The 15840-nt window shown below is 35.1% G+C and overlaps 1 protein-coding gene across 1 annotated transcript in view; it reads right to left on the minus strand.

Moving 5' to 3' along the window:
- Positions 1–15840, minus strand: part of COL9A1 (collagen type IX alpha 1 chain) — a 91273-nt gene that overhangs the window by 49986 nt on the left and 25447 nt on the right. Inside the window, exons 11-19 of the mRNA XM_063098323.1 lie at positions 12856–12909; positions 12576–12611; positions 10641–10664; positions 10232–10285; positions 8891–8944; positions 8285–8317; positions 7458–7514; positions 5961–6014; positions 119–172 (exon numbers count right to left, since the gene is read on the minus strand). Coding sequence (XP_062954393.1) covers positions 119–172; positions 5961–6014; positions 7458–7514; positions 8285–8317; positions 8891–8944; positions 10232–10285; positions 10641–10664; positions 12576–12611; positions 12856–12909 — 420 coding nt within the window. The remainder of the gene's footprint in view (positions 1–118; positions 173–5960; positions 6015–7457; positions 7515–8284; positions 8318–8890; positions 8945–10231; positions 10286–10640; positions 10665–12575; positions 12612–12855; positions 12910–15840) is intronic.

Here is a 15840-nt window from a genome sequence, read left to right on the forward strand (position 1 = left end):
TAATAGAGAGTTAATATAATTCTATTCAACAAAATGCTAAACAGAAAATATTCCAAGAGTCATGAAAAAAAAAGAAAATTTGCATATTCTACTTAAATATTTTTAAAAAATACTTTACTGGAGGTCCTTGAGCTCCAACTTCTCCCAGTTCTCCCTGGTCACCTTCTTCACCCTAAAAACAACAGAGAAAAGCATACCAAATGTTATCCTAGCAAAAGAACATAAGAATAGGCTTGGTCTAACTTGGTGTTTTAAATTCATTTAGCATTCTCTGTAATTATTCTACTTCCTTAAATTATTTTATATGAGTAATCCATATTAATCATTGAACATTCAAAAAATACAGAGAAGTATGCAAATAAATTAATGTCACCCAAATTCCACCATTCTACTATAAACACCAGTAACATTTATATGCTACCCTGTCAAAGTTTTTCTAAAGAGAGAGACAATGAGACAGAGCAAAAGAGAGAAAGAAAGGGAGAAACAGTAAATGCTCATGTTCAAAGTGTGTGCCTGGGGAAGGGATGTATTATTATGAAAATGTGATCATACTATGCAAACTTTTCCCTAAGCTACAATATTTTTAATCATAATTTCTATTTTAGCTTTTCTTATTATAATTTTTATATAATATACAATTTTTTAATATAAATCAGTCTTTCCTTTCCTTTGATGCCACTCATAGAAGAGCCTTTTCCACTTACATTAGTAATTTTGTAATTTCTTACATAAAAATATTTAACTATCAGTAATTTATTTTGATGTAAAATATAAGGTAGAAATCTTTTTCTTTTTTCCTGGTAATTAACCACCTGTTTCAATATCATTTGTTGAGTAATGGATTCTCTCCACACAGGTTGGAAAATTAATCTTTAATATATACTAAATTATTGAATATATTTGGCTCTAGACTTCTTTTCTGGTCTATTGACCAGCTGTATACTGTTGCCACTACCACACCATTTTAATTATTAAAATGTTATAATATATTTGGGGAGTTCTGGTCAAGATGGTGGAATAGACAGTCCCCAGTGTCACTCTCTCCCACAAATAAACCAATTTACAACTATAAAAATGTAACATGAGCCAAGCTGCAGCTGCTGGAGCTCAGGGGAAGAGGAGGAGAGACCTACAGAGTTCATGAAAGTGGGAGAAACCATGATGAGAGAAACAAAAAACTGCTCTGAGAGTTTTGTGCCATGGCCGCTTTAAGGCTAGAGCTGATGAGTGCATGGAGAAGGAGCCAGCAGAAGCCACAGCTATGCCCTTCAGATGGAGTTACTTGGAGGTGGCAGGGGAGAAAAGGGCATTGGTGGCCCCCAGGACATCAAGACCACTAATAGGGTTCCCGTGGACACACGCAGGAGCGAGGAGCCAGAACAACTGAAAAAAGGGAACCATTCAGAGGCCAGTGAGTCATCACAAGGGACAGTGCAGGGCCTGTCTCATGGGAAGTGTTTGGAGCATGGGTGGTGGGGGAGACAGGCCCACTGGGAGAACACTGGGACACAGCAAGGACAGCTGATCTGCCCCCCAATCAGCACAGGACCACTCAAAGGAGACTGGTCAGGGATGCAGAATTGCATGGGGTGCAGTTTGATGAAAAGACTCAGGCCCAGATCAGAGTTTCTACACAACCCAGATCCACTGGGTCTCTGGAGAGCCAGAAGTACCTATTAAGGTCAACTATTAAACCCTGAGCTGCACAAAAAGCCTTCCCTAGGGAAACAGCAACAAAGCAGCAAATTAGCACAAAAACACAGCTCAAGTAATGGTTCCCACAGGAAGTTCCCCCATTTCAGAAGTAAGCAAAGAACAAAAAATTAGTTCCAGCCCAGGCACAGCACCAGCACCTTGGGGTCTGCTGGGGAACTGGAGGCTTGGAGCCAGGGATCAGATCCCACTCCCGTATCCAGGCACACCACGCCAGCACCTTGGGGCCTGCCTGGTGACCCAAGTCATGGAGCCGGGGACCATAACCTGCTCCCACAACCAGGCACACCATGCCAGTGCCTCAGGGCCTGCCTGGGAACCTGAGGTCTGGAAAAGGGGACCGGACCCCCTCTCACAACCAGGTACACATCACCAGTGCCTCTGGGCCTGCCTGGGTACCCTAGGGATGGAGCTGGTGACCAGACAACTCTCCCACAACCAGGCACACTGCACCAGCACCTTGGGGCCCACCCAGGGACCTGAGGTATGGAGCCAGGGACCAGACACACCGCACAATTACACACACTGTTAGCACCAATTAGCATGCTAAAAACATCACCTCCATGTGGGTGGCCCACCACAGCCACCACAATAACCATGGCTGCTGTGAAAGCAGCTAGACACCACAACCACCACACACATGGTCCACCAGCCACTGGAGTGCACTGACACAAGGAGATTCATCAGCAGAGATAAAGAAAAGAAGAGGATGTCCTCTCCACAAAGCCCATTTCAGAGTGACAGAAGAAGCATCTGCTCTATGATAATATTGGGTGACCTGATTACACCTCTCAGCATTGGACAGATCATCTAGGCAACAAATCAACAGAGCAACCATTATTCTTTCAGAAGGAGAGAAGAAATCTAGGGTAATTAGAGGAGGGAGGGGGGAGAAAGAAGGGGATGGGTAGAAATTGGACAAGGAGCTTAAAGAATGATTATAATTTGTAACAATTTATATGCTAGTAATATTGATTTGATCAACACATCTCAATGTTGAACCAAAAAAATACGTATAATCAATTTTGATTCAATTTAAAAAATTTTTTTAATGTTATATATTTTAATATCAGGTAGGAAGAATTCCTTTACCTTTATTTTTCATTTATGATTACTTTTATTTTTCAGATATCCTAAATGTTTACTCTTCCCGATGAACTTTAGGATAACTAGGCTGATCTTCGCAAAAATACTACTTGCTTTATGTTAGGACTGCATTAAAGCGATAGATTTATATGGCAAGAATTTGAATCTTTATAATATTGAAACTTTCTATCTTGTCACTCAGTTTATCTCCCTATTTAGTCAAATCTTTTTCTTTTTTTCTTATTTCCATGAGTAAATTTTGTTCTTTTCTTCATATTAGTCTTAAATTTTTCTTAATTTTGTTCTAAAGTATTTTCACTACTTGGTTGCTATGGCCAATGGGATTTTCCTCCATTATATTTTCTAACTAGTTATTGTTTTAACTTTTACATTAGTTTTGTATTCTCTGATATACTTCAAGATGTTAGAATATTTCAAAAAGAAGTTCAACTCTTATCTCTTACAGAAAGATTACTTTACAGACTCTGAAAGGAAGCTATTTTCTCTCTGACAAGGGTTTCACTTTTTTATAATAGATATACATCTTCTGTGGTAATAGATATCTTAAATTTTAAAGTTAATAATGAGAAAAATTCTTCATTTTTAATATTATATACAGAATATTAGACTAAAATTCATTTGTATTATTTCTTTATTATATGTTTTATTCACCCATTTTTTTTTATCTACAAACTATACTTTATATTTAGAGATTTTCACATACACAAAAAGAAATACAGAACATTTAACAGGAGTATTAATACAAAACATTCAAGTATATAATGCAAAGAACTAAGTTATACCTAAATCATTTATACTTGACTTATAAATGAATTACGAGTGTCTTATATATTAGCTTTAGTCTCATAATTCTATTCAGATTACATTCCATTAGAACTTATGATTGACAGTGGGAAGAGGCAATTCCAGTGGAAAAGCCAGTGAATTAGCTAGTTCATGGAGTGGATAATCATCACACGTGTATAATTGAATGTTACTTGTATTTCCCTACAAAACTATAAAACTAGCCTGAAAAAAACAGTGATTGATATGTCCACTGCAATTTTTCCTGTTTCAGGTATTTCCCATAAATACTTGGAGTAATGTATTTGAATTAAATATTTCATATGCAGATGAAAAGCACACAAGTAATCAATAATCACAAACAAATTTCGGAGTATAAATTTATTGTAGTTTCATTGAGAGATTTTTGAATGAATATTGATCTGCTGTATAATGTTGCCAATGCCACATTTTCATTATTGACATTTCACTATTCACTTCTATATTCATAAACAACTTTTTAAATCTTTATTAACTACTTTGCAGAGTAAATTCAAGGCTAAACTGTGAATCCAAATGCAAGCTTCAGGCCTCTAGACTCCTCTTTATCATTCTGGTTTTAGTTTAAATTCATCCATCTTTTAACCTTTTCAAGGTTCATTCTTCAAAGAGCTATTGTTTTGTCCTCTTACACCAATTTTCAAAAACACCATTTAAAGTTTTAAGTGACACAAAAATGTGAAATAAATTAAAATTATTTTTAACAACTTCCAGTGAAAATTTTAGCCAATTACCTGGCATGCTGAAAAACATTGCAGGTTTCCCGCTGGAGGCCAAACCAAACTTGACAGTCCATATAACTAACTTGTACAGATGTCTAAAATACTAGCATAATAGACAGACACCTGATAGACAGCTCCATCTCCAAATCCCCTGGAGTGGGAAAGTGAAAGTTCACCACAGGAAATGGTCACCAAAAGAGGGAGGAAGGTATGCGGAGCATCAAAAATAACAGAAGTCTATTATCTCTGCTTTACTACGCATATTACTTGATGAATATCTTTTGATATAATTTAATATTATTATACACCTCTTTTTGTGGTTATCTAGTACTGCATATGTAGATATATCATACTTAATTTAGACAGTACCCTGTGACTGGACATATTTTTTTCACTTTTGTGCTCCTGGCACTTAGAATAAATCCTGGCACATAGCAGGTAGTTAATAAATATTTGTTGAATTTTTTAAATTACAGATTTTGAATGGAGGAATGGGCATGCAGAGAAATTTTCACAGTACTCATTATTTTTTCTATTTTCTCCAATTTGACATCAGAAACCCAGCTGTTATATTCCATATAAATAAAATGCCTTAACTATTCACAGCCTAAGGACTAAAAGACTTAAAATAAATGTCCAAACTGTAATAGGGTACTGAAAACTGGCCTATTTACACCGATTATTTGAGATTATTCAACAGAGTTAATTTAGCCAAGGAGTCCAAGGATATAAATGCCTGAAGACATTGATAAATTGCCTCTCCAGCCCTTGACTTCCAAAGAAAAAGACTAATCTTCCACCACTAGCCAATAAAGGTGAAGGAAGGACATACTCAACAAAGTCTAGAGGACCCACATTAGTAAGAACAATTTGACTTTGTGAAATATTATCAAATTTACAGGGATAAAAATTCTATTATGCAGTAAGTCAAACTCTTGAAAACATAAAGGTGACTCACCCTAGTGGATGAGAAAAGGGCAAACAGTTTACTTTGCTTTAAATTTTAGCCTTGGTTTTTCTGCAGGGTGTGCCAGTCGCCATACAAGTCGTGCTGTGGATTCCATGCTTCTATTCAGTGAATAACATAAATTATCACTAACCTCCAGCTTTCTCAAAATCTAAGTAGTACTGAAATGAGGTCAGAAATAAGCAGATAAATTATTTCAGAACTTGAGACGAGAAGCTGTAAGCCAATTACCAACTTCTCTGTTTGCTAGTCTCAGCAACACTCGTGATGAAATTTTACAAATGTCAGAAAATTTTGTTTGGTGGAGTGGAACAACTAGCTGAATAATGCTTAACTATCACAAACATCAAGGAAAAAAGCTGAGTGCGATTTGAAAAAGAAAGAAAGGATAGCAAAAAAAATTTTTTAATAAAATAAATTAATTACAATATCTGGTGCTTTCTTTTTTTTTTGTAATTGAAAACTTTAGAATATTGTGCTTAGTCAGAATATTAATGCATCTATGAGAACTTCTCAATCATTATTTGAAAAAAAAAAGTAAAATATCTTGCTTTATCATTCCTTATAATGAAAATGATCACTACCTTCTAATCACTATTTACCTACTAAATACTCATTTTCCTTACCTTGTGTCCTTGTCTTCCTGGTTCACCAATTTCTCCTTTAGCCCCTTTGTGACCCTAACAAATGCAAAATATGTAAATAAATAAACAAAATTGTGCTGGGTTTGGCACAGAAAGTGGTCAGAAGTCTCATAAAGTGATCCTGCTTCCTTAAATGTGTCAATGTGCTACTAAGAAAAAGGTTATGTCACAAAGAAAATCACTGTCTTAAATGACCTCAATAGCACCGCATGTACTACATGACTGCTGTATATAACAAATATCTGTTTTAGTTAATAGGAAAACACTGGTCTAGACTAGCAAACACTCCGTTATCTAGTTCAACAACGTGATTCATTGATACTTGCCTGCTGTCCCCTAGATTCCTGTTTCCCCTACTTCCCCTCACAGTTGGGTTAAGAGAATTAAATCTTCAGCACAGGTAACATAACTTTTCAGAAGTCATGGCTCTGACCTAGCTCAACTGGCTATTCCTTGCTCTCTGGAGGTTGCTCTGAAAACCCTCCTGCCTCCTCTACATCTACTTCCTCTGTACCTCTATACCAGGTGGAGGAAGGGCTGATATAAGAAGTAGATTTCCCCACATGCATGACTTTCTGCCTCCTCCTGTACACAATATTAAGTGTAAAGGGAAAGCAATAAAGGGCAGTAGGTGAAGGCTGCATAGCATGAAAAGACGATCTCTGTCTTTTCTTGTCAGGCCCGCTGTTATAAGCGTATGCATGCTTTGGGCAAACTGTGAGACAAGCACTCTAAAATTAAATCTGTCAGAACTTCACCCCTCAAAAGTCTTTTTGCAAAAGAAGACACCAAGCCAGGCCCAAATTTTCTGCAGTTGAGGGGACCCACCAAAACTACCCTTAGAGAAAATTTTAATTGAAAAACCAGTGCCTTGGGGCCTTTCCAATCACAGCAGAACTCCATCAGTCTGGAATTTCTCAAAATCACTTCAGAGACTAGAGAAAGAAAGTCATTTATCCCCAGCATTTGTTTCTATGGAAAACTTTGAAGTAATTATGATGGCAGAGTACGAGAAAAACACTTTTGGAAAGTCTCTTTTCCTGCCTATTTTGCACAGTTTTTCCATTTTTTTTAAACTAAAATGGTTTCAAATACATTATGTACACAATCCTCAACCTCACCCCTATTCCCCTGCCACCGCCACCACCACTATCCCCCTCCATAAGAGGCAGACTTCTGAACTTTGAATGGGTGGTGTAGACTGTCTCCGTCCAATGTACTTTACTGGTATTTCTCTCCTGAACTACAGAGGCACTGTATGTAACTGAGCATCTGTTCTGGAGTACCTGTCAGGGGCACCAGCTAGAATTTCTAGGCCTGAATAAGCATCACAGACTCAGGGAAAGAATAAGCAGACAAAGACTTGACTAATCCATCCAAGCAGGATCTCTGCACCAGGAAGGCCAGTGCTTAGAGTAAAAGTTCCATTTTTCTATGGATAATACTCTTGAAAAGAAAATACTGAAATTATTCTCTTACCCTCATGCCTGGTATGCCTGGATATCCTGAGCGACCTGGTGGACAGGAATTGGGACACTACCAGAGAGAAAAAAAAGGACAAAAAGAGAGAGAGCATAAACTAGGGCACCCACTTTGTGACAAGACGGTACTTTTATTAGAGAGTCCAGCTACAGAACCCTGATGCAATTACATTAAATAACTCTCCATACCCTTTGCTTTTTTTTTTATTATTTCACTTTTAAATTCAGAAAAACTTCTAGCTCGCAGAAAAACATAGAGAATATAACAATACCCACCTCATGTATCCCTCATCCAGATTTCATAAATGTCAATATTTTGCCACATTTATTTCATGTTTATTTGCCATATTTATCTAATTCATTGAAGACAAAATGTGTATGGACAACCTATTGTACCTAACCCATTTCCCTTCCACTGGAATAGCCCTATCGTGTGGTTCATATCTCCTCATCAAATGGGCCAAAATTGCATTTAATGCAGTTTATCACCATCATTTGACTATTAGTCTATAAGTAAAACAAAGCTTTGAGGGAGTCATTTGACTTCTATCTCCTAAAACTGCAGTGCTCTAGTGAAAAGTATGCCTTAACCATAGAGTAAAAACATTATGGAAAAACAAAGGCACTTCTATAATGAAAAACTGTGATAGTCTGAGAATATAGAAGCCACCAGTCCATTAGTGCTACAGATTGCTCTGCCATCTGAGTAAGAGTAAAACACAGAAGCACAGTATATTCCAGCGAGTTCATTGTAAGAAGAATGCATCTGAAGACAACATGATCTTTGAATTAAAACTACATTTTCTTCTAATAAAAACATCTTACCAGTGGATCTCCTTCATGAAAGCCAATTGTTCCCTAAAGTAAATAAAACATTAAAGTTAAAAATATAATTAATTAGTTCAAATATACAAATAATAGAAATTTGATTGAGAAAAAATATAATAAGTATATTTGTTTAATAAAATACAAGGGCACTTCAAAATGTTCATGGAAAAATAGAATTAAAAGATAATACAAATCTTTCCATGAACTGGGGAATTCTGAATGATAAATTAAAAATACAGATTATCTCCTACTTAAACTCCTATCATTTAAATTTCTTGCCATGAAAACCTTTGTAAAGATAGTTCATCTGAAAATGCTTCCTTTATGCATAGAAGTTTTGATCATTTAAGATATCAAATTGTCAAAGGACTTCAAATGTAGCAAGTGAAACTTGCCCTGTGAAAGCCATCTTTTAAATTATTGTGATTCCTCTATTTTTTTTGGCCTAAAAAGAACCATGTTCTGAGTGGATGAAAAAACTGTGAGCCAATTTAGAAGTTTACAGCAATGACTCAATTAATAGGCATTTTCATTTTTGGTTCTTAGATTTCTTCAATTCAGACTCTCAGAATCAAAGAGAAATTCAAGCTGCAAATAACTTACACTGGGTCCTGGGGGGCCAGGGGGGCCAGGTGGTCCTCTTTTCCCAGGGTCACCCTAAATTATTTGAAAATGTGACACAATGGTTATACATTTGTCAAAACACATTACGTAAAGCTGTCGAGGCATGAGAGAATGATATTACTAGAAACTCCTACAGAGCTCAGCCATGCATAGACCTGACGCCAAAATCAATGGGTGGTCCATAATCCAATTAGTTCTACAAAACCAGACTAATAATGGAGTTCCAGTCCCACCAAGGCAATAAACAAGGCAGAGGGAGACACAGGACAAAAAGCAAAGCCAATTCTTCTCTATAGGACGATCAATTTATCTACTCTGAAAACAAACTAGAAACACTATGTATTTTTTTAGTTGATTTACAGAGAAACCAGGGCAGCCAGCAGGGCTGGTGCCATCCATCTGATCGGAGCAACAGAAGACTAGCACCAAGTCTGAAGCCATGAAATGGAAGGTTAATCTCTGCAGTGGCTGCCTCTCCCTGGTGCTGTTCACTACAGTCTATCACTTGGTCCGTCACTCTTGCAGAAGGGACAAAATCAAAGACGGCTAAATTAAAATAAGCCATTCAGATGAAAATAGGTTCCAATTACTCATAACATCCAATATTGACTCTTGGCATGTTTTTCTTCTTAATGTTCTACCATAATAAGTCAAAAGCATCTTATGATTATTTTAACTTTGCAATTATTTCATATTCATTCATTTGTCAAGTAAATACATTTGTAAACAGGAAGCACATGTGGAGAAGCAAGAAAGGAGTATAATATATGGCTCTTTCCCACAATGAGTTCACAATTACCCACCTTCACATAATATCACTACCTCAACATTTTTAAATGTTTACTGAGTATAACAGGAAGCACTTTTTATCAGCAATTTGTTCTATGAAGTTCAGCTCTTTAATATCTAAAATTAAAATCTGTTTGTTAGATTGTAATTCAATGATCATGCCATAAATATACATGGTAATAAGTTTAGGCTGTTCGCTTTTTATTTCATGTAGAAAGTCTGATACAAAAGTCACTGGACTCCAATCCTAGCTGAGCTTCTGTAAAACGGGGGTAACAATCCCTTACTTAACACTCAATCTGGAAGTTGGGAAGAGAAGTTTAACTGAAAACTTTGGGAAAAAAAATTTAAATCATTCTAAAACTGAGGTAGCATTATTATCCATGGTCTCCATTAATATTATGAACTGAAATGAAATCCATCTGCCATTTTTGGGTGTATGAGAAATATATAGTTAGAGTAATTTGCCTTCCCTAGTAATCCCTTCTATTAAAGCAACAACTGTCTGTCAAAATGCACTGTGGTACTCACAATAGGTCCTACTCGGCCAAGTTCTCCAGGGAGTCCTGCTGTCCCAGGAGGACCCTGAAGTTAACAAATCAAAGTGACATGGTGATTTATAAATATTTTTATAATCTACCATAAATGATATCAAATATGATCAATCACAGGCTCAGAATTATGCATATGTACTAACTGGTTTCCAATGAGACAGTAATTCACTTGACTAAATTTTACTCAAAATGGAACAGAAATTTTCTAAATTAATAAGTATTTGTTTAGAAGAATAGGTGTGTTGTCATTAGTAGCCACCTACGATCACGTAGGCAGGACACTATAAACCACTGCATGGAATGTTAGTTGGAGAGTAAGGTTGGGATTTAAGAAATAGGCCATTTTTTACAGACTATCTAAAAATAAATGGTAAAATGATACTTACAGGCGGTCCAGGAATACCACGGCCCTGAAAAATTACAGTAAAAATGTTTATAGAGTGTGGTTTACACTTAGCATAAACATGAACACCGACATAACTCAGTTCAAAAACAAGCCATACACTCTATCACTAAATAGATATATGATGCTCATTCTAAAGAAAGCACTGGATAAAGAAAAGCAGACATGGCTCTGCTTCTACAGGAAGCAGAAGCTTGTCTCAGTTCCTCAAACACTTCTTCAATGTCTATGCTAACCAGGAGTATTTTTCCAAACCTTTTTGTATGAAAATCAAATTAAAGAAGCCATTCATGCTTGCCCTCAGAGAACCTACCACCATTCACAAAGAGGCACATCACAACCAGACAGTATAAAGATTTTATTCATTTGTAGTATTTTATACGAAAACTACATTAAAGACAAGGTAGTTTACCAATTTAGGAAAAACTATGTTTACAAGTTCCCCAAACAAATACTCAGCACAGAGAGGCTGGGGGAAAAGTGTTAGAAACACACCTCCCTTTTGACAGGTTGGGCCCCATTTCCAAATACTAAACCCAGTAGATATTGAAAATAAAATGGTGTCTCTCTTTAAGTAATCTACAATGAGATCCTAATTTAATATGCTGAGTTTGATTTTAAAACTAGTCATTCTATCTTCCTCTCCTTTATATTTTATATCTCTTTAGCAACACCAAATAGCATAGTCAAGGACTGAAACCACTTCTATTCATCTTCCTAGTCTCAATTCCTAGCACAGAGTTTGGTGTATAATGAATCCTAACAATATACTATTGAACTTAAAACTGAACATCAGCTGCCTAGAATCTCTATTCTTTTTGCTTTTCAAGTTCAATTTCTCCCCTTGGGATTTCTCATTATCCTTTTGTCTCCTGCATTGGCCTGAATAGCTTTTATTCATAGCTGTCTGTGATAACATATTCATGTTAGCTTTTTATTCCAGGCTTACTTTTCTAAAATACCCATATATAAAGCATCCCCTGGAATCAATACACACCTTCTGACAATGATATTATTATTTCTAACTATTTAGGCAGCCAAAACAAGCAAGAACTTCACATGGACAGTATGCTTTAATAAGTGGGCTTATTCAAGGCATTTTTTGAAAAGTTACTCCTTTTTGAATATTTTAATATATAGATCAATTTGGGAAATAGGTGTTATTCTTGAAAATACCAAAGTAATCAATAAGTTATTTCATTATCAGAGATTTAGATGTTTGACAAATTTCACTAAGTAAAAAAAAGTCACCTCTATAAGATATTGAAATCTGAGTTGAAAAATATGGAAGAAAGTCCAGCCAGCTATTCACTCTTGAAAACAGGGTTATAATTGAAAAACTGACAGAGGCTGAAGTATGGCAAAGAAAAGAGTACAAATAGTGAAAAAGGAGGAAAAATACAGGTTAATAACAAAAGCAAAAGAGGAACAAAGAGAAAAATAAAGAAAAAGCAGCATGAAAACCTAGTCCTCTCGTACATACAAGTAACACAAAATCTGCTGCATTGTGCAATGTAGGAAAAGACTAGCCAGGGAATCAGGCAGGTGATAATATCTGATTAGCTGATATTTCATTAGAGATAAAACCAGTTTTGAAGAAAGTCATGTGAAGCCATGATCAAAACATTGAGTACTTAGATTTCCTGTTATGCAAGAAATATTTTCTATCAATGGGGGTAGAGAGGGAGTTGTCTATTGGGAAATACCACCTTCAAAGAGACATAGGCATTTTATGCTGTACATTCAAATTTCTCTAAAATTTTTCCTCTCACAGTAGGAATGCTTACCATATCAGATAAGTCATAAACTCCCTTGTCATGTGTATTATGCAGAAAATTACATTAAAAAAATTTCACAATGGCAGAATTTTACCTAGGGATAAGAAATTTTTTCAGTTCTGTTGCTATACATTACTTACTGGAAATCCACGAGATCCAGGCACACCAGGTTCTCCCTAAAAATAAAAATAGCTTCATTGTACTGAGCTTTCTGTATCATGAATATGTAAATATGCAAACTGCATAAATATTGAAGTCATTAAAACACTCCATCTTGGTGTTTTTAAACACAACTTTAGTTGAACAGTGTATTTTAGCTGCTTCATAACTTAATCTGTTAGTTAATTTGCAAACACTACAATAAAATTATACTGCAGCATTTAATTAATACCAGTAATTAATAACAGGTGGCTAACTTACTTTTTGTCCCCTTGGTCCAACAGAACCAGGAGATCCATCAGGTCCTGTTAATCCCTAACAAAGGAAGATAATGATGTTAGAACTATCCTAACATCATTAGGCAAACCATTAAATAGAAAACTCTTATTTTATTTATTAATTATCTACAGGATGGATACATATGTATGATACAAATATTTGTTTCTAAAAAAACCTTTCTATATTCTTATTCAAAGGTAACGTTTAACATGAGATCTGCCTGCTGGGGTTTTTTTGTTGATAAATTGTATCATTTTACTTACTTCCTGCTAACTGTATCGTTTATCACAGGGCTCAACAATTTAGTGGTTTTTGTCCCTGTTTTGAAAAAATGCAACATAATAATTACAGTGTTCTAATAGCTAAGTCTGATGGGTCGTGGCTCTGCCATTTACCCAATTTTATGTACCTCCTTTATTTCGTTTGTAAAATAAAAATACCATGTTTCTCTCTAACTACAGGAGAGCTATGTCTTGAAAGTTAATAAGATGTTTTCCCAATAGGAATTAAACAAAAATAATCTTATTATTGCCATATAGCCACTTGAAGCAATCTAGCCATCTTCTAGCAATGACAATTGCTTACTGAAGAACATTAATTTTTAAAGTTTGAGAGCGTGCATGTTTGTACATTATTTTGCTTAGTAGAAATAGCTATAATTAAGTACATATATGTTCATATATGCACTCAGTATGTAGAATTTAAGACTATTATTATAAAACACATTTATAACTATCATATTTGATACTAAAGCAGTTATTAAATACATCTTCTAAACAGTCTCTTTTTCCCTACTAGTACTTATTTTATCCTCATACTCAATATAAAAGATATATTAAAGCATGATGATACTACATGTACACCTGAATTTCCATATTTTGTGAAGATGAATTTTTATTTCTTGTATTTTTTCTTTGCTCTTGGACACTTTCAGATGTTGTCATTTACAATGCAATGTTGAAATACATATATACATATATATATTTATGTATACATATATATGCATACATAAATATCTTATAAAACCTATCTATTATCAAGATTTTGAAAAAGATCCAAAAATATTGAGGAAAAGATTTCTTGAAAATATGAAAGCTTTACTTAAAAATGGATCACCAAAATTCATATTTAGTCTATCATAGTCTGCATGGATATCAATAAAATGCTTTCATGTAATACATATAGAAACTAGTTCATTGACCACCATTTTTACATTTTTCTACATCAATTAATTTCCCTAATGACTCCATAGAGTAAATCAAAGGAAGTAGAAAAAAATGAGTTGAAGATGTTAATTACTGGAAATCTGCCAATGAAAAAAATATTAAACACAAACAAAAGAATTTGTCTGTCTTTGATTTTCAGTAGCCCTAGTCTAATTACAACACTGTAATTTGGGGAACAAGCCCCAACATAATTAGTTGCTAAGCACCTTTGGTAATGGAATGTTTGCTTCCATATTTCAGCAAACAATACACACATCCAGGAGCACTCCCTGGATGCACAAAAAATAATAATAATATGGCATGTAAATCTTATAAACTTCAAGGCATATTTGACTAATGGATCCTCTAAGTCCCACTTATACACATATACCTTCCATGACCAATCCTGGCCAGTTTCCATACACTCAATCAACTAACCTTCTACAATCTGTGACTGGAATAAGTGACAAGATTGGAGGACAGTAATTACTATATATGGCAAAATTTCAGCTGCAACTTAATAAAGCAGAACCAAATAAATGGTTGGATAATCTGGAGGCTGTTTCTAGGTCACTTCATATTTAAAATATCCTTTATAAAACATGATAAATTATGTCTATCACTGGAAAGTTTTTTGAATTAAATTGAAAATGCATTTTACAGTGAAGTCTGTAATAAAAGTACTATGTAGAAAAATGTAAACTCCATGAGGACAAGGATTATATGTCCATTAAAGTCCTAGCACATTGCCCTTGACATCTAACGCACACTCAGTACATGATTACTGGGTAAAATTAATTTAGATTAGCCTTTTAGGTGAAAGGATATTACACATGTCCCTCCACATCATCTTCATTTGGGGCTCAAATCCTGACTCTGCTACTTAGTAGCTGTGCAACCATGGGCAAGTTGCTTAATTGTACAGTGTTTTGGACTGATGCTGTTTCTCATTCAGAAAGGGTCCTGCACATAAACGCACAAACAAAAAGTCTAGATATTAGTCATGGCACTGTATTTCTAAGCCTTCTCACATTTCTTCAATGTCTGACTATTTGCACCTACACTGACCTTTTAGAATAATTTCTGGAAACTTACTATAATAGTCATATAATATCTACCAGGTATAATAGTTTTACACATTCAAAGGATATAAAGCCTCTAACCTCTTGCCTGTAAAAGGTAGCATGTTTTAACTATAATTCCTATACTTAATTCTAATTCCTCTTCAACCTATCTCATACGGATGCTATAAGAAAGAATAAAATACTGTTTTACAGAGCGTCTGAGCCTCTCACAACAAATAGTATCTATAAGAATATCTCTATTGATATTATTGATGATAATAATACAGTTGTCCTTTGGGTGCAAGGTTAAAACCAACTTCTGACTTCTCTAATTTTACATGTCCATAAAGGGAAAAAAAATTAACTTAAACTAAAAAAAAAAAGGAAAAAAAAGAAAGACATTTGAAATACACACACAAATATACAGGCATAAAATTTTCAAAATCCAATTTGCAATAAAACTCCCTAAATTTTATTTCAAGGAAATGACAGGGAAAAATATTACCAGTGGCAGAAAGAATTACCTTCACATGAATGTTTGCACAAATTTCAATATGGCATAATATTGAAGCTGACTGTGTTTCTGAACTTTCACACTGCCCTTTGGCAGAGAATACAAGTCCTTAATGGTGATAGACCTCCAGCATTCCAACAGCTCAGCTAGTAATACTCAAGGCATACTTCTACAAACGTACACG

Source organism: Cynocephalus volans, chromosome 5 (assembly GCF_027409185.1).
Source record: "Cynocephalus volans isolate mCynVol1 chromosome 5, mCynVol1.pri, whole genome shotgun sequence".
NCBI lineage: Eukaryota > Metazoa > Chordata > Mammalia > Dermoptera > Cynocephalidae > Cynocephalus > Cynocephalus volans.